General features: G+C 49.8%; 1 protein-coding gene across 3 annotated transcripts in view; it reads right to left on the minus strand.

Annotated features, from left to right (window-relative positions):
- Nucleotides 1-8,425: 8,425 nt before the first annotated feature.
- The window catches only part of Tmem131 (transmembrane protein 131), a 146,679-nt gene continuing 135,844 nt past the window's right edge, over nucleotides 8,426-19,260 (minus strand). Inside the window, exons 33-41 of one of the 3 annotated variants that reach the window (XM_021197667.2) lie at nucleotides 18,440-18,567; nucleotides 15,999-16,123; nucleotides 15,665-15,814; nucleotides 12,654-12,816; nucleotides 11,768-11,889; nucleotides 11,570-11,666; nucleotides 11,289-11,386; nucleotides 10,347-10,501; nucleotides 8,426-9,442 (exon numbers count right to left, since the gene is read on the minus strand). In XM_021197667.2, the coding sequence (XP_021053326.1) occupies nucleotides 9,158-9,442; nucleotides 10,347-10,501; nucleotides 11,289-11,386; nucleotides 11,570-11,666; nucleotides 11,768-11,889; nucleotides 12,654-12,816; nucleotides 15,665-15,814; nucleotides 15,999-16,123; nucleotides 18,440-18,567 (1,323 nt within the window). In that variant the 3' untranslated portion in view covers nucleotides 8,426-9,157. The remainder of the gene's footprint in view (nucleotides 9,443-10,346; nucleotides 10,502-11,288; nucleotides 11,387-11,569; nucleotides 11,667-11,767; nucleotides 11,890-12,653; nucleotides 12,817-15,664; nucleotides 15,815-15,998; nucleotides 16,124-18,439; nucleotides 18,568-19,260) is intronic. The other 2 variants (XM_029538483.1, XM_029538482.1) reach the window with 2 other exon arrangements.

A 19,260-nucleotide genomic window follows, 5' to 3' on the forward strand; every position in this document is an offset into this window, starting at 1 on the left:
AGTATTCTCATCTTCTCTGGACCAGGGCCAGGAGCTTGGGAAGGGCTGGGCAATTGAGTGGAACTGGTAAGAAAAAAACGTAGCAATCTCTTCAGTAGGTCCAGCCCCATAGGGGCCCCATGGAAGATAAGGCTGTGGTAGGGTTATCTGGTGAACGAGGTGTCAGGGCAAACTGGGAAATGGAGGCCAGGGTGGGTTTGAGTGCTGAGGGTGTCAGGGGCCTCAGCATCTCTGATTGGACACCACGGGCACATCTGTACCAGCTACACACCAGGATCAATCGCCTGGAGAGGCTTTTACAGACCATCTGCCCCCCTCCCCAGCCAGCTGAAAAGGGTTTTCTGGCCTCTTTAGGGGGTCCTCACACCCAGTTCTTACACCTGTCCTGACTGGGTTGTTGCCAGTGTCCGCCCCCACATCTGCCCCGGCCCGGCCCCGCAGTCACAGCTAGTCCATATCCCAAGTGTCAGTTCAGGTACAGTCCCACTTAGAACTCCCCAAGTCTTACTGCCTCAGTTTCCCTACCCAAGAAATAATGGAGGGCATACCCCAACAGGTGAGGTGGGCTGGAGACAGGATTCTAATGGTTCGACTGTGCCACCTGTGCCCTCAGCGAGATCGGCTCCTCCCTCAGCAGCAAACCAATGCCTCCTTCCCTTGGCCAGAGTGACTTGGGGATGGGAGGTGGGGACAGGGGGGCATATCACACTTGGAGCCAATGAGAGATGAGATTTGCTGGGAATTCTGGGAAAGTAAAGTTTGTTGTTATTTGTGGTGGGAAGCCGGATGCTCTGGGAAGGCTCTGGAAGTTTTGTGGGGGTCACAGGAGAATTGTTGAATGGGGTTGAGGGCAGCGAGGAGCCTCGGAGCCTTGACACACGCACATAGGGTCTGGTCAGCAGGACAATGCTGAGACAATAACGTTAGATCCAGTACAGAGCTTATTTTGGTTTAACTATTTGTTTTCATTCTGTGCGTGCGCACCTAGGTGCGTACGTGCGTGCGTGTGTGCGTGTGTGCGTGTGTGCGTGCCTGCCTGCCTGGCTGCCTGCCCGCCTGGCTGCCTGCCTGCCTGTCTGTCTGTCTGCCTGGCTACCTGGCTGCGTCTCAGGGGTAAATTGTGCATGCTTTCAGGTGTCTGGGAAGGCCAAAGGAGCTGGAATTTCTGGGGGTTGTGATGTCTGACACTGGTGCTGGGAATCGAACTCGGTTCCTCTAGAAAGGTAGTAAGCACCCTTGAGCACTGAGTACTTCCCTACTCTGCCTCATTTGGTGTTGAAGATTTACTGATGGGGCTGAGGTAAGGAGGTTACAAGTTGTATGTGAGCCTGGGTTCCATAATGAGACCCTACGTCAACAGCACACATTCCAAACAGGCAAAAAAAAAAAAAAAAAAACAAAGCCAAGATAAAACAAAAAAACCAAAACCTAGGGAAAACCCCTTAGCAGTGCCTTGAGAATAGCGAGATAAGCGGTTTTCATTAGAAGATGACTCTACTACTGCATATGTAAGCTGTATTACTAATTCATAAACAATATTAAAACTTAAACAGCCTTTTAAATTTCTTTAAAACTAATAAGTTAATCAAGAAAAAATTTCCTCAGTGGTAGGATTTAGCGGCTGCTGGAAATGGTTCCTTCTGCAAATATTTCAGTTGCATTAAAATTCACTTGTTATTGGATAATTATATTATTTATTTACTCATTTACTTATTTATTTATTTATTTATTTATTTATTTATTTATTTATTTAATGTATGTGAGTACACACTGTCACTGTCTTCAGTGGGCATCAAATCTCATTATAGATGGTTGTGAGTCACCATGTGGTTGCTGGGAATTGAACTCAGCCATCTCTCCAGCCCAGTGACACATATTATTGCACAAACTTTTAAGAAACTAAATACATTTTTGTTTTTATTTGTTTTATTGTCAGCATCACTATTTGGTTTGGTATTAAAACATCATCCACGTGGATATCTAGTACACTGGGAAAGGCCTGGCACTGATGGAATCCTCTGAAGAGGTTGTAGTTCTAAAACAGTACCACCAGATGGCGCCACAGTCAAGGCAAAGGCGGGCTCGGTTCCTGGCACAGGGCGCTCACCTGTCTTTATTCTGGCAGCTTCTGGCTAGGGAACAGAATCCAGACTCGCCTCTGATCTTCAGGCCCTCAGTCCCCCCGCCTGCAGAGGGTTCATTCCAGGCCCGTTTGCAGGATGCTTCTTGCCAGCCTCTGGGACCCGGGCTCCGCACCCGCTCGCAGAACATGTCCTGGCTCTTGTGCCTTTGTATTTTAGCGTGGCCCGCTTTTCTGCTGTTTATAGATTTAGCCCCTATTGCCCCGGGGGCAAGTTGTTTAGCCCTCCCGTGCCTCAGTTTCTCTATGGGTGCGTCGACTGAAAAGGGAAAGTAAATGTAGAACAACGAATGGGAAGATCTCAAAGGTACGGGGAACGACAAGGACGCTTGCGCAGGACGCTTTAAGCCCGGACGCTTGAGCCTGGCTTTAGAGAGAAACTCTCCCATTTTCTCTGCCACCAGCAGCCAGGAGGAGGGGGAGGGGCGGCAGCAGCCTAGGAAAAGCGCAGAAGCATGGCTCAGAGTAGGGGCCGAGTCCACCGCCGCCCCATGAGGCTGTACGGTGGGACATCCCTCCTTGTTCCTTTCCAATATCATCTGCTCCTGTAGCCCCATCCCCCGGTCTCCTAGACTTTTCTTAACCACAGGTTCTGCTTTGCCTGTGGATGTCGCCCCCGATCCAGCAAGTCCACTGACATTCTGTAGCTGCTGGCTCCTGCCTTGTACTCGCTGCCCTTACATGTCCGGAGGAGTAACGACTGGGTGGCTCAGTCACCATTCAGTTTCGTGGTTTTATTTTTGCACCTGTGAATGTTTTGCCCGCACGTATGTCGGTGCATCCCATGCATGCCTGTGACCACAGAGGTCAGAAGAGGGTGTCAGGTCCCCTGGAGCTAGGGTTATGGATGGTCATCAGCCACCTTTCAAGTGCTGGGAACTGAATTTACTCAGCCTGCTTCCCCGCCCCCGCCCCCGCCCCCGCCCCCGTTTTTATTTATTTGTTTGTTTTTGTGACGGGGTTCTCCTGAAGTCCGGGGTAGCCTAAAAGTCACTGAGTAGCTAGAGGCGACCTTGAACTTCTGATCCTCCTGCCTCCACTTCCTGTGCTGGGATTACAGGCAGGGACCAGCATTCTTAGTTTTACGGGGTGCAGGGGAATGAACCCAGAGTTTTGCGCATGCTAGGTAAGCTCTCCACCAGCTTGCTCAGTTTCTGGCTCAAGCTGGCCTTCAACTCATGCTCTATCTGCCTCAGTCTCCCAAGTGGGGCCCCAGTCTGCACCGCCCATTAGGCTCACTGTTTGGATTCCACAGCCTGTAGGGGTGGGACAGGGCCTCAGACCAAGTGGGTTTGGAGGTGGCATGGCTTTAGGAACAGCTATTTTGGACGTGGGCGCTGGGGGAGACTGGGGGCCTATGTCTGTAGCACCTGTTAAGCTGAAGGTCTGAACTGGGTCGAGCCAGCTGATGAATAGATGCGGTGGATGTTCTGCAGGCCCGACGGCTCAGGACTCGAGTGGCTGATTTGTGCGGGGTGTAGGGCAGTGGGCCCCCCTTGGGCTGGGTGGTGACATGTCTTACCATTGGCTCTTGTGGCATGAGGCCAGCATCTCCTCCTCCACTGGGTCTCCACAAGCACACACATATGAACATGCATTCACCACACATGTACCATACACATGAGAAATGCATTTATTTTTGATGTGTATACATGTCAGTGCGGGTTTGCACACTTGAATGCAGTGCCCAGGGATGCCAGAAGAGGGCGTTAGAGCCCCTGGAGCTGAAGTTAAAAGTGGCTGTGAGCCACCAGATATGGGTGTTAGGAATTGAACTCAAGTTCTCTGCAAGAACATGCTGCTAACTGCTGAGCAGGCTCTTTAGCCTCTCGGAAACACAGAGAGCGGGACGAGGAGATTGTAATTGCGCAGCGATAAATACTGGAGAGAGAAAATGTATGTGCCTATTTCACCAGGTGATAAATGAGCCAAATTCACCATGAACATCTATGGAGGATTTTTTGGCCATAAAAGGAGCAAAATCTGAGCATGTGCTATGTATGTGAAACCTTGAAGCATCACTGGAGGTGAAGTAACTGGACCTTACCGGACAGACCTTGTGTTCCCCTCACGTGGCTCGTCTGGGTCATTTGTAGTCACAGAGTGGGCTAGACGGAGTAGGGTAATGAGTCCTGAATTTCTGCTGGAGCTGACAGACAATGCTTCGTGCGCACCTGTGCTCACACACAATAATAATAATAAGGCTGAACATTTTTAAAGATTTATTTATTTTCAGACACACCAGAAGAGGCCATCAGATCCCATTACAGATGGTTGTGAGCCACCATGTGGTTGCTGGGAATTGAACCCAGGACTTCTGGAAGAGCAGCCAGTGCTCTTAACTGCTGAGCCATCTCTCTAACTCCTAAAGCTAAAAAAAAAAAATTCTCTTAGTTCTTTGACCTCTTGGAAGTTTGCAAGTATATTTCTTAAATTTCATATTTTATAGAATATTATATCGATTTTATCATTTTTTATTATAATACCTTAATACTCTATTAGACTATTTTCTTCCCTGTTATTTTTTAAAATTGACCTTATAGCACCACGATGCCAGGTCTTATTAAATCAAAGCCAGAAATGACTTTAAAGTATATCATTATTCTTTGGATGTTTCACACATGCATACAATATAAATTGATTTTATTGATGCTCCCCTCCCCCTCCAACTCTCCTGCTATCTCCTCATCCCACATTGTTCCCAATTTCATGTCATCTTTGAATAAAATATTAACTTTACACCCAGAAAAAAAGAGAGATTACCACTGTGAATGCAGGAAGTATGAAGACTTCTAGCTGAGTGCATGCAGAAAAGAAAAAACCACTTTATTCTGGCTGGATGCAGAGGCATAAGGCTCCTTTAGAAACCCCTGAAGGGGCTGTCCTAGACTGTGGACTGTGGATTCACCTCAGGTTTAATGGCCTGAGAAGGTCCCTATTTTTCCTTCTAAGAAATGGCCTTTTTGAGATTTATTTTCTTGCACCACATCTCCTGGGAACTGGGGTTATAGAGGATTGTAAACCACCGTGTGGGTGGTGGGACCTGAACCCAGGTCCTCTGCAGGAGGACCAGCCCCGCAGTGCCTTGTCTGAGACAGTCTCCCTGTGTAGCCTTGGTTGGTTGGAGACTCACAGAGATCCCCCTGCCTCTGCCTCCTGATTGCTGAGATAAAGGGGTGCCCTGCCACACCTGCCACTCAGCTGTATTTTCTGTTATCTGCTGAGCTCTTCATTTCTAAGATTGCTATTTGTTTCATTTATTTCAGAATACATAATTTTATTAGTATTGTCTTTCCATTACATGTATGCTTTGGGGGGGGCTGGACAAAGTGGCCCAGTGGTTAATAACACTTACTGTACCTACTGTTCTTCCTAGTGCCCACATCGGGAGACTCACAACTGTCTGGTACTTCAGGTCCAGTGATCAAACAGTTTTGGCAATGAGCAAATGTGTATTCTCTCTCTCTCTCTCTCTCTCTCTCTCTCTCTCTCTCTCTCTCCCTCTCCCTCCCTCTCCCCATCTCCCCCCTCTCACATACAATACATACACAACACACACACAAACACTTAATAAAAATAAATTCTTCTAAAAAATTACACTCTTGCTAGGCAGTGGTGGCGCACACCTTTAAACCCAGCAGAGATGGGCAGATTTCTGTGAATTTCAGCCCAGCCTGGTTTTCAGAGTGAGTTTTAAGACAGCCAGGGCTACATAGTGACACCCCGTCTTTATTCAGGGCCAAAAGAGACATGGTGGTTACTGTTGCCAGCCTTAGAGCAGCATTGAGGGGTCACCAATAGCACAACTTTCTGAGCAGTCTTACAGCCGTCTTGCGGGTCTCCATCTGTTTGGCTTACACATTTCCACGTGGCAGGATTTGGCTGCTGGGTTTCATCGCCTCCTTCCCAAGCGGGATTCCTACAGGATGCATTTCCAGAAGGGCGGAGCTTTGGGGGTGTGTCCAAATGGTTATTTTAGTATGGTCAGGCTGCCTCCTGTCTGCTGGGAACCGTGGAGGCAAAGGGTATTTCAGAAGAAACTTTAGTTTGCGTTTCTCCCCCGTGGTCTCCCTTCTGGGCACCCGGTTGATTTACCATTGCTGTGGACAACTGCACTGGGGTACAACCAATGTCTCCAAGCTGCTGTCATGGGATAACCCACCCTGGGCTTTAGAGGCAGCGACTCCCCGGCCAGCGCAGGGTCTAGTGGGATGTGTGACTATGTAGGTTTCTGGCTGCCAGAGCCATCCAGACACAGGCATTAGCAGCCTTCGTGAGATGGTTCTAGGATGTGGCATACTTGGGGCCACTGAAAGGTGACATGGCAGGAAGCCCTCTTCTAAAGCAGAGCCGCTGCACAGATCTCAGGTTACCCCAGAAATGGCCAAATGCTGGAGCACACCGCCCCCCTCCCCTGCCCTCCAGAGGTTGATGCTCTCCTCCCCTGGATGTGGAGCTGGGTAGCAAATGCCAGGGTAATTCACCTCTTACTTACCTCTGTTGTCCTAGGTTTCTGTCTGTCTAAATTTTGTTCTTCTGCCTCAAAAATCTAGCTCTCAGCTTGTAGTTTGTAGGTGAGCACTGAGCACACATGCCTGCCTGCCTGGATACTTACTGTTGGAAATATCAGGGGGAACCTGGGCTCCCTGGAACTCTTTCTCTCCTAACAGCTGTATGGTGTTCCTCAAGTTGGCCAAGGAATGTCTCATGGGTAAAATGAGAATAATCTGGCAACCTCGGGGGACCCTATGAGCAAGTAAGTCCCCCACTGTACCCTAAACATGGTAGAGCTTTGCTAGTAACATTTGTCCTTTTATATTGCAAAGGTTTACTTTTCATTATTTATGTGCTTGCATGTTGTATGTACACGTGTGTGATCATATGTGTATGTGCATGGCTGCAGATGCCAAAGAGGTTGCTGGATCCTTGGAGCTGGAGTTACAGGTGGTTGAGGGAGCCTTTGACAACAGCAAGTGCTCTAACTGCTGAACCATCCCTCCAGCCCTGTCTGTGGGAAGCTTATCTGTGCAGAGCTCTGCTCTTTCCCTGGAGTAGATTGTATGCCTTACTTTCGCTCTCACTTCCTAAGTGCACAAGAAAGCCTGTTAACCAACAGGGCTACAAGGCCAGGAACCAGCTCTACAGGCCAGCTCTAGCTGTCCAGGAAGCCCAAAGAGGAAATCCATAGTGACCTTGCTGGTTCTGATGAAAAGCAGGGAGGGCTAGATTAGAAACCATACTATAGGACGGTGCATACACACGGCGCGGCCCATCGCAGGGCGCGTTGAGTTCTTCACCATGTAACTAGCCTCAGAACATGTTCACAGCTCCTAGTTACCTAGCAGTCCTTTGTCTGTAAAATCCTGGAAATAAGGACAAGAAAAGCATGCTGAAGCAGGAAGGACCGCCAGGGGAGTTAGAACCCAGATGGATGGATTGCGGTGTGCTGCTATTGTTCCTGTGTAGACTGTGGGTTCTTCCTGGAGAAGCTGTAGGGGACTTATGGTTGGAAAAGGGTCAACAGTTTGTTAAAAAGACACATGTCTTAGGTGTGCGCAAATCTCTGTCTCCTAGACTCTGGAGTCTTTTAGTCAGTCCTGAGGACTCAGTTTCCAGACAGTACTGCTGCCTGAGGCTGGCTTCTCTGCCTCCACGTGGTTCCATCTCCCAGCTTCGGATCCATCCAGACTAATGGTGTGGCTGAAGTGCTAAAGACCCTTTCTTGGTGGGTAAAACTGCCACCAAGACTTCCAACTGCCTCCTCTATCTACCCTCCCGTCAGCTGCCCCAGTTTTCAGGAATGCAACACTGGGCAGTGCTGCCGGTAGTCTAAGGCCCTTCCTGTGCCCAGCACAAGGCCCATTTTTGAGAAGGATGACAGCGGGCAGAGTGGATGTGTGGGTGGCCTCCCTGAGGGCTCTATGCTGTCACGGTCACTCAGTTGGAAACTCCACAGCCCCTCAGAGGCCAAGTACAGATACCCAAGGTTTCAGGTGCGTGTGGACACAACAAATGGCCAGGAGATGGTAGCAGCTTTTTCTCCGAAGCTGTTGTGTTTAGGTCAGAGGCAGAGGGAAGCCGATTCCTGGGCGAATCCCAACAGGCTTCTGGTCACTGCCTGTCAGGGACCCTCTGATCGCCAGGAGGATTTTAATAGCCCACAGCTAGCTGTAGCCCTGACAGGCCAGACACCTCTTTACTCATCACCTCCAGAGGGACACTCAGTAGCACCATGGACAACCATGGCGGGAAATGCAGCTAGTGTAAAAAAGCAAAACAAAACAATTCAAGGCTTTTGAAAAAAGCATCATTTATTTCAAAGTACAACACAAAGTTGTATTTTAAGAAATACACAATCTTGTAATGTCAAGACTTGGCTGTGTGCATTTCAGTTTATCTTTAAAATAAACTCAGGTATACAAATGGTACATACCTCAAGTACAAACAGCGCAGAGTACGTGTGGTTCCCGCTGGGCACTTTACATCCAGCCAATGCTCTTACGCTGGCTTACATTTCTGTAGTCTGCTTTTAAACCAGGATAGCGTTACTTTAAAAAAATACTCTGTATTTCAGCACAAAGTCCTCAGACGTTCTTAAAATTAGATCTTGGCGCATAATATTGTGAAATTATTAAAAACCAAACTTGGTAATTTAGTAAAATTGTCACATGCCAGGACTTGTCAATCAATTCAAATCACTCCCTTAACTGTAATGCCAAATTTGTGTTCTTACAGATAAAGAAGGCAGGAAGAGACAGGTGGGGAACTGGGTAAGTCAAGATTTCAGGTGGACAGGTTGTAGAAGTTTGTGGCTGAGTCCAGACTTTGTCTACAAGTACAACAGCGAATCTCAGAGTATCATAATTGCAAGAAAGATGTGAGAGGAGCGAGTGGACCAAGCCTGCCCTGCGAGGAGGAGGGAGAGGGCTTGAAGCAGTAAGGGCCTTCAGAAGATGTCTTGGAAACTGGCATATCATGATCTAGATGAGGGGCCCCCACTTCGATTTTTGCTTAATTTTAATTTTCATGAGGGAAGTGCGAATTAGACCAAGGGTCAGAGCTTCTTCTTCCAATTGTGGGGCTCCATATCCGCCAGGGGTTGTAGGTCTGTCCCAAGTCGTCAGCCGGACCAGAGGCGGAAGAGGTGTGGGCGGCGGTGGAGTTTTCCGTGCCCATGAGGCCGATGCTGGACAGTGTGTTTGTTGGAGTGGAGAAAGGAAGGTTGCTATGGATGTTGCTGGACCAGATGGAGCTGCTGAATGGAGTGGTGGACCACAAGCCACTGCTGTTGCCAAGGATGGACTACGACAAAACAGAAGGAACACGACATCGAGTGTGGGGTAAGCAAGGCTGGCGGGGACTGCGCGGTCCACAGACTTCTCCCGTTTTTATTATTTTAAAGAATCCTCCAGACAGTTAGCCATAGCAGGGTCTGGTATTTTACTGAAGGCTGATGGAGCCTGGCTGGCGGACCCAGTGCAACCAGCCTGCTTTCTGTGCATAGGTCTCCCTGAGGCACAGGCGCCTGCGTGGGTCCTGGCTACACTAACTTATATCAAGATGCAAAGTTAACCAAGTGGTGTGGAAAAGTGGTTTGCAAAGCCCAGGGTCCGAATGACTACCTGGAGTGTAGAGAGAACTTGCTGGTCTGCTTTTAAGAGTGGCCATGATGCTATAAACCAGAGTCAGGGTTATTACTAAGGAGACGGGCTTTCCTGTGGCACCATCTTCACAGCACTGGGGCTTTCTAAGGCCAAGTCTCTGCTATTGTTTTGTGAGGGATGAAGCTATTATTTTTCTTGGCCAGAGCACTTCCAGGATGCATAATCTTTGCAGAAAATTTAGAGTAGAAGCAAATGCAGCCATGAGCTAGAGCTATGCGCTTCCCAGAAACAATGCATGTGCAACTGGGCAGCTTGCTGTGGGAGAAGTGGGGCCATCCCAGAGATTGGGCCGCCAGGGCCGCACTTGTGGAAGAGGCTGAGCACGATGGACTCTAGAGGAGGAAGCCAGGGCCTCAACCACAGCCCCTCAGTTTCCTCAGACTGTCCTGACTCTAATGGCTTTGAAGGGCGCCTCAGGCAGCTCACAGAACAGTGTGACCCGACAACACAGCCCTCCACTATGGTCTCTGTGGTGTGACTGCCAGCACAGTCCACATGACAGACAGAACTGGTAATGACAAGGATAGGGCTTGGGCACTCACGGTGGCTGTGTGGGTTGGGGAGCTGGAACTGGCTGGCCAGGAAGGGCTGGGGTCTGTGGCTGGAGAATCCCAAAGGTAGGAGGGGCCACTGTTGAACTCATTCCAACTTCTCTGGGACGACTGACTGCAGGATCGCGACAGTTTGCTGAAAACTGCTGAAATATGAAACACTGGGTCAAGCCTCCTTGGCCTCTGGGACAAGATGAGTCTCTCAGCACCACAGCCTCAGTGCCATGTGCGTGAGCTGACACAGACCTCCACACCCCTCAGTGCCATGTGCGCGAGCTGACACAGACCTCCACACCCCTCAGTGCCATGTGCGCGAGCTGACACAGANAGTGCCATGTGCGCGAGCTGACACAGACCTCCACACCCCTCAGTGCCATGTGCGCGAGCTGACACAGACCTCCACACCCCTCAGTGCCATGTGCGTGAGCTGACACAGACCTCTAAGCTCCCACCACACTCTGGGATGTTCCCAAGAACACAGGCACATACAAGGCCACAGTGTGAACTTCTAACACAGTCCTCACTAGAAGGTGCCGTGTCCGACCCTGATCTTTTAGCTAATGCAAGCACACTGCCCGGCAGATGCAGGAGCCGACTTCAGACCAGACCCTCTTAGAAGCACTTTAGCATGTGCTGTGGAGCACAGCCAACCAGCATGCATTTCTGCCCTGCGTCCTGCTGCACTGGGCAAGGCTGTTAGGGAGGACTTCCACAAGGCTGCCTGGTGTGTGCGGGGTTTTCAGAAGCCTTCCATGACAGAAGCACAACTGTCCCTCCCCCAGACTTCCACATAACCTATCACCAGCTGTTGCATTGAAAAGATACCCCCTGCTCAGATGGCAGCCATGTCTCCTGTCCTAAGTGTCCCTAACATGTCGCATGCCTTTTCTTGTTACAGGCTTCTGACTTACAGACCCAGGGCTGAATACTTACCACCTGTTAGATTAAAAGAATTTCCAAAGGCTGAGAAGGAGTTGAGGGGGGTGAAGTCAGGGCTACTGGGGTTGCTGACAGGACTCCACAAACCCGAGCTGAACGTTGCAAGGGAAAATACACAAAATGGCGGTTAGTGAACCTGGCCACCTACGGCTTCACACGGAGAGCTGTGTCAATGGGGGCTTGGCTATGAAAGCACAGAGATGGGGGAGCCTAGGAAAGATGCCACCCGCCCTGGGAGTCTCAACCTCATTGCTGCCCAAGGGTGAGCCACACACCTGTCAGAGCCATCGCTGTCAACAGGAATGTGTGAAATGCCAAGGCTGCTGGAAAAATCTGATTTGTTTGAAGAAATTTTAGCAAATCCATTCCCACCTGCAACAAGGACTGTGAGTCAGTTTGAGGCCCAGCTGGACAGAGCCCATATGCCACACCCACTGTCCAGGTGTGGCAGGCCCTGGGTGCAGGCCACTCACCCGGGCTCTTGTCATAGCCTGCGGCGACGGCAGCAAAGGTGGGGTTGCCGTTCTTGCCCGGGAGAGAGGCCGCCTTTGTCAGCTTGCTCTTGCTGCTGCTCGTCTGCTTGGCTTTTGTGTCACTACAGCAAGAAGGAAAGAATTCCCCCTCACAGGCGGTGCTGACAGTGGAGGAGTGTCAGGCACCCAAGGGTGACAGTTCAGGATGGCTCAGAGCACAGAGAAGCCCTGTGGAAGTGTTCTGGGGTCCAAGAGAGCTTAACCATATGGCAAATGAAGGGCTTCTGGGAAATCGAGGAAAGAGACCAAGGTAGGTAGCTCAAATTAGGGACTGGGAAAAGGTGGAGACCACATTTTGAAGAACCTGAAGGTTGCCCCAAGGCAAAGAAACCTGTGAGAATATCAGCCAATGGTGGGGCTGGTGGGACAGGTCCATTCATCAGGGCTCTGTCCCCTGGACATGGTTACAGTGGGGGTCCCCAGTCAGTAAGCCCCCTCCACTCAGTTGGTCATGGCTTCCTGAATTCTCTGCAGGAGCCTGTCTGGAGGACATGGTGCCTGTGTGATACTAAGCCTGTTGGCACAGAGGGAGGAGTGTGTTACTCTCCAGCATGTTACACAGCAGTGACACTCGAGGTCACAGCCTGCTCATGCACTCTACTCAACACTTTAGGTGAAGCGCTCCATCATGAGATGCCACAGTTCTAGAACTCAGTAAGAGACTTGTTCACAGACAGGATAAGGTCAACACTGGGGTCAGGTACCTGGAGTACAGGGCGAGCTCATCCCAGGTAAGGGATCTAATAATGAAAATGGGTTCACGCGCAGCAGGCGCAAGAGCGTGGGGTCTATGTGTCACCGTGACGACCAGGGGTGAGCAGCTTACCTGCCAGAGCTGTTGACAATGCTGCTGTAGCTGCCACGAGATGTGAATGGGCAGGGAGCGGAGGGCAGAGAAGGAGAGGCCGGTGTTGGCGAGGTCTGGCGTTGTTTTAAGAAAATGTCTGCATTGAGGGTTTGCAGAGACAGTTTATAAAGACTGTCAGTAGCTGGAAATTAACAAAAGGTCCCATTAATGTGACAGTTTCACCTGTACTTTTCAAAGTTAAGTCATTTTTGATGTGAAATTCAAGTGCTTCTATAAAGGAGACAAATGAAGACTTATGCATTCCACTCAGAGGTTCCGAGGAGAAGGGGGATGTGCATCTCTTGGTGCCTGTGGGCTTCAGGGAACACAAGCACTTGCTCCCCAAGTGCAGGGCAGGGCAGTCAGCCTCATCACTGCTGCCCATGAGCAGCTGAGGCTGCTGAGGATCAGAGGGAGCTGGGCTTCCTTCCAGGGCTAAACCTGCAGCAGATGAAGTGCGCAGGCTCAATGTCCTCCGTCCAACAAGGCTCCTTGTCTCAGCCCCAGGGGCTGAAGGTGTGGCTGTGGCTCTCAGTATTCCTGGAACTGTAAACATCTACACAGCTGCTTTAAAAACTTTACAATATTTCAGTGTCACATCTGCACTACAACTGGAAGGAGGAGTGATAACAGAAGACGTGTCACTCACACAGCTGTTGTGTGTCCCTGGGTGCTGTTCCTAACAGGAGTTCATGACAGGACTCTGCCCAGCTGGGCATGACACACTGCATCCCCAGGGCTCCCTCCCAGTCTGTCCTGCTTGTCTGTTGTGCTGATCACATGTCTGCTCAAGCTGTCTAGCACCCGCTGCTGCTCTCCAAGTCCTCAGGGGCATGCCAGGACCCTGTGACATCAGTGCAGAGCGTAGCTCCTTTCTCCTGAAGCCCATGGCCCCATTCTCCATGGCCAGGTCACCTTTTTTCTCCTATGCCACCAGTGGCACCGATAGCCTTTACCATTGCTTTAGCCTGCCGCCTGCCCACTCGTGACCATAAAGATGACCTCTCTATAGCTGCTCCGCTGTTGCTCATGCCCAGTGCTCATCACCAATGCTCTGCGTGTGACATTTCTTGCCTGAGTTGTTCATAAGCTTCTTAGAAGTCTCCATAGCACAGTATGCTTATTCAGCATTGCTGTTGAAGGTTGATGTTTTGTACAAATGCCCGGATCCTTCCTTCCCTGTTCATTTCTTGTGTGGGACCTTCTCTGACCTGCCCCTGGTGAAAGATGAACTACTGGGGGCAGGCCCCGCTCTGGTGCAGCCTGGATGGGAGCCACACCCAAAGGCTGGTGAGTTCAGCGCTTGTTCCAACAGCAGTGCTCGCTCACTCGCAGGTGACGGCTTGCGAGGGCTGCCAGTGGATTAGCCGCTCAACAGAGAGACTACTAGAAAGTTGCCCTTCACGGTCACATCCCTCCCTGTGCCCTCTTCTCTGCTTCCAAGCTACCGAGCTGAGCAGCTCTGCTCTGCCACATCCTTCCGTCATGCTTCCTGCTTTGCTATAGACCTAAACGCAACAGAGTCAGCTGACCGTGGGCTGACTCTGCCACCTGTAAGTGCAAGCAGCTTTCCTGCTGGCGTGTGTGTGTGTGTGTGTGTGTGTGTGTGTGTTTTGGCTTGTGTCTCCTGAAACCTGTCGGGGAAGCTCTGTGTGCAGATGCGCTTGACAAAGGCAGATGGAACAGAACTGAGGGTCAGAACAAGGCTGGAATAAGGCCTGAAGTGGGAGAAGAGAACCTTCATATTGCTTTGTGAAGTTAGAGAACCTCTGGCTTCAGGCACTTCTCCCTGGGGTAGCCTTCCGTGGCACCTTCCTTGCCTTTTAAGCTGTGAAGAACATTCTTGGCTTCCTTCCCAGTACAGAGTTTGTGCTGGCTACTCTTGTTTTTTTTTTTTTTTTAGTTTTTCGAGACAGGGTTTCTCTGTGTAGCCCTGGCTGTCCTGGAACTCACTCTGTAGACCAGGCTGGCCTCGAACTCAGAAATCCACCTGCCTCNGTCCTGGAACTCACTCTGTAGACCAGGCTGGCCTCGAACTCAGAAATCCACCTGCCTCTGCCTCCCAAGTGCTGGGATTAAAGGCGTGCGCCACCACGCGCGGCTTGTGCTGGCTATTCTTAAGTCAACTTGACACAAGCTAAGGCCATTTGAGAAAAGGGAACCTCCCACAAGAATGGATCTAGGTAAGTCTGTGAGGCACTTTCTGGATGGACATGGGAGTGGCCAATGCCACCCTGGTGGTCCTAGGTGCTATGGAATCAGGCTGAGGGAGCAAGCCAGTAGGCATTACCGCATGGCCTCTGCACTGGGGTAGACAGACAGTGATGTGGACGCATAAGCTGACTGAATCCTTTCCTCCTCAATGGTAATGGTGCCTCATGAGAACAACAGAAACCCAAGCAAGGTAAACCTCCAGCCAAGGGCTGCTGAATGGATCCTGACCGTGCACACGGGATAGAGTCCTCTGACTAATGCTTTGTCCCGACTCAGCCTTAGTGGACAAACCTAAAGCTCTGAAGCCAGCAGTGTCCTGCAAATATGCACCTGAAGGTGGGGTCTAAGGAAGATGGAAGATCAAAGGGAGAAGCAGGAAAACTGGGCACTAAGGCAGTAGATGTGTCCAAAAGGGACAGTGACAGTGTGCACTGGTCACTCCCTGGCTTCCTCTGCCCACACTGGAGACAGCGGAGCCCAGTCCAGTGGGGCTGATGGTGAGAGTAGAGTAAAGGGCTTGGGGCCAGGCCGAGGTGTTCTCTGAGCAGGAAAGCACGAAAGGGCTGTACAGACATGGGCCCGGGCATCGGGCTTTCCTCTCGCTGGCCCAAGAGCTCTGGCCTCTTACCTTCTCTGGGGTAAGTAGACCAGCCCCTGGCCAGACAGATGCACTATAGCCACCCACAATAGTCACTTCTGGAAATAATCTCCCCATCCAGCAGCTACTGGACCCAGGGGCGGCCATGGACCACAGTGGCTTCCAAACCCACACTTACGGCTACTGGGCTTGTGAAGCGGCACAGCATCCCACTCAGGTGGAGGAGAGTCCTTCTCGCCCTCTGAGCTGCTGGTATTGCCTAGTTCTTGACTGCTGGGGAGGGACTTTGAGAAGGCAACTGGTCTGTTTTCCACTAACTTATTTATACCTGCACAGAATTCAGAAAGGAAAGTTAATGTGGGGAGGGCTTTCTCTCATGAGCCCGCTTCAGGGAACCCTCAGCACAGCCCTCACAGGCTTCCCAACACAGCTAGCAGCTACTGCACAGCTACCACCAAGCACTGGCAGTCATGAAACCAGTGAATCGAAAATACCTGTGATCAACATGATACCTTTTGTTTTCTGGGGATTTCGTGATTTGGATCCACTTGCTAGTGTAGTTGGAAGAGGAATCTTGGTTGGGAGATTTCTACGCTGTTTATTTTCCAGTGAGGGAGTGTACGGTAGTTCAAAGGAACTGAAAGAGAAACAAGGATGTAGACACCGTTGGTCCTGATGTTTAGAGCAAGGCTGTAAGTCATCAAGAATGGAAGTAGCCCATAGTTCAGTTGCATGCCCTATTTAGTCTCCTAAGCCATTACCTACCTAGTTCTAAACGTGGACTCTGTGCGCTAGACATTCTGGGAGTGGGAGTGTGTGTATGTATACATGTGTACTTGTGAGGGTCTAACCTCTGCTTCTCTGATTGGAGTGCAGTGTCTGCTTCAGGAAATGTGGGCATGAACTTGCTGCACGGAACCAGCAAGGGCAGCTGTGCTACGACCGAGCCTTTCCACACCGTGCTCCTGAATGTATTTTCCAACAGAAATTCTGACATGGGTGGGAGTCAAGTTTTAACCCAATAGAGCATCAGTTCAAGTAATGTAGCAGAGCAGGACAAAGGTGTTCTTCACAGAGCAGTTTCTGTGATGCCCATCAAGGTCAGTCAGACCTTGAGAAGGCTGGTGACAGTGTTGGCTGCTGACAGCAGGAAAGTTGACAGTCTGCTTGCTGGGACAGGTCTGCAAAGTTTGTACAAATCTACTTCCTTCTTTCCCGGTGCTGGGTGGTAAATCTGGATCTTTGCTTATCCCAGTCAGGTTCTTTCCCACTGAGCAGGTTCTTTACTTTGAGACAGGCCTACTGAGTTGCACAGGTGTGGCTCATGCTAGCCCTTGAGCTGGCCCTGAAGATGCTCTTCAGCCTTTGAGTAGCTCGAAATAAACACCCCACCATAGCCAGCCTTGAGCAGGCATTTTTTTGAGCTGTGCCTCTCAAATGAGTATGCTTCCTGCACCAGAGCTTATGCATGTAACGTCAGCACATTCCCTTAGACCCCTACCTTGCTCTGATGTTCAAGCTCTTCCTGTACCCCTCTAACCCCAAGTTCTCATTTCTAGGCTGCTGCTAATTTCTTCTAGGTTCAAGGTCAAAAATAAACCACTGTACTCATTCACAGTAGAGTTCAAACATCAAAATCGTTCCAGCTTTTCAGACCCAGTAGCCCCCAAATCCTCAGGACTCTTCCACTCCTTGTTAGACCAAGAAAATAAGGAAGGCCAAGTGTGACTTCCTGCAAGAGCACACACTGCAAAGAAGCTTGCTTAGACTTTATAAGGGGGTGGGTCCACAGTGGTGTAACAAACTGGAACAACAACAAAAACCCCACCCACCCCCAAAACAAACAAAAACTCCAAGAATGCCATTTATGGGCAGTGTTACACAATTTTCTGTTCTTCTGCTTCTGACTGGCAGGGTTAGTTTAAAATTCCATATTCTAAAAATGGCAGAAGACACCTAAAACACAGACACCACCGCCTGGTAGAGGTTGTGTGAGCTATTTTTAGGTAAGTTATCTGTAACTGTGGGGGTGTCTATTTTACAAAGTTTAACTTTGCCACTGTAAAATTAATTGGCTTTAAAGAAAAAAAGGCGCCAGACTTTTTTATTTTTTGCTAATTCAATATTCCTAAATTAAGCCAGAAGGTTTCCAGAAAAAAAAAAGTTTAGAGCTTTTAAATACAATGGACAACAGCCAACTGACTTGAAAAAATTCCGTCATCAAGGGTGAGAGAGGTTCAGATGACAGCTTGGTCATGTCTCACACCCTGAGAGGCCCTTTCTGGGGCACATGGAGGTAACAATGATAAGAGACCCTCCGTCCTTCCCGCCTCACCTCCCCACCTGCCATCAACCATCACCTCCACAATGCTAACCCTGACATCAGTTCAGTAGGAAGATGCTACCCCATTTATGAAAATATGAAGAACTCTTAGTCAACAACCCATCAGCTCAACACATCCTTTTCCTTGGGAAGCAGTCCAGAGAAAGCCTCTTTATGGGGCCTGCCTGAATTCTGCCCTGTGGGTACTAGAGTTCTTCCATGGTAGGCTTGTCTAATTGGGGACACCATCCGAGAACAAGTTATAACTCTTCCAAGGTTTACAGCACAGAATTCTAGATCCCAACTGCGTCCCTGGTTTGTGACACTGCAGATGCCAAGCTCTTGAGAAAAGTTAGCTCCTTACCAGCGGGTGCCCGTCAAGGTTACTTCTGTCCACACGGTGCTGTGGGTATGTACTAAACCAAGCCTTCACAACGGACTGCTAACCCTGCCCTCACATGCCTGGCATCAGAGTCAGGTGCACACCCCTGAGCATCCACCTGACTAGTAGACATTAGACACCAGAGGCCTAGAGGAGCAGCAGTGAGTGGCTTCTACTGCCCATGCCCTCCCTTAGAGAAGTGACTGAAGCAATGCCCGGCTCCCAGCAGCAACCCCCGCGATCCTCACCTGCCTTTCACATCTGCTGGGATTTCTTTCTTAGCATTTAAGAGCTTTTTGCTCTTGGCCTTCCCTTGAGACAGCTCACTTTCCTGTTTGTCAGGCACAGCAGGTCTCCCCTTGTGTTTCTCTGTATCCTGTAAAGAAGCAGATGCAGGTGCTCAGAAGGATTAGCAAGACGATGGAAATGAAACCACAACCCAAGGCACAGCCATACAGGGCAGCCTGAGAAATGAGAGCTTCACTGCAGAGCTCCTCGCTGGCCTGGAGTTTTCTGTGCAAATCAGGCTTGGCCTTGAAACCCAGGTTCACAGGTCTGGGCTTCCAGAATGCTGGGTTTACAGGTATATAGTATGATGCTGTCCCCATAAACTCCCTTTTTGAAATCTGTTGAACCTCCATCAATGTCTTAGCTGTTTTTAACTTAGTGTAATCGTCTTCTGATGAGTCTTAAAAGTGTAAAATCAGATTACATTTATGTGCAGTGGGCAGTGGCAGCATCAATTAGTAGCTTCTTACTAAAGTACCGGGAGTATAACTTGGTCTCATCTTATAAGACATATCCAGCAGAGATTATAGGGTTGTGGGTATGTATGGCTCAGTACCTTCCCCATGGTGCTGTGGGTATGTATGTCTCAGTACTCTCCTCACAGTGCTGTGTGTATGTATGATTCAGTACTCTCCCCAGTGCTGTGGGTATGTATGTCTCAGTGCTCTCCCCACTGTGCTGTGTATATGTATATCTCAGTACTCTCCCCAGTGCTGTGCATATGCATGTCTCAGTACTCTCCCCAGTGCTGTGTGTATGTATGTCTCAGTACTCTCCCCAC

This window comes from Mus pahari, chromosome 5 (genome assembly GCF_900095145.1).
Source record: "Mus pahari chromosome 5, PAHARI_EIJ_v1.1, whole genome shotgun sequence".
NCBI lineage: Eukaryota > Metazoa > Chordata > Mammalia > Rodentia > Muridae > Mus > Mus pahari.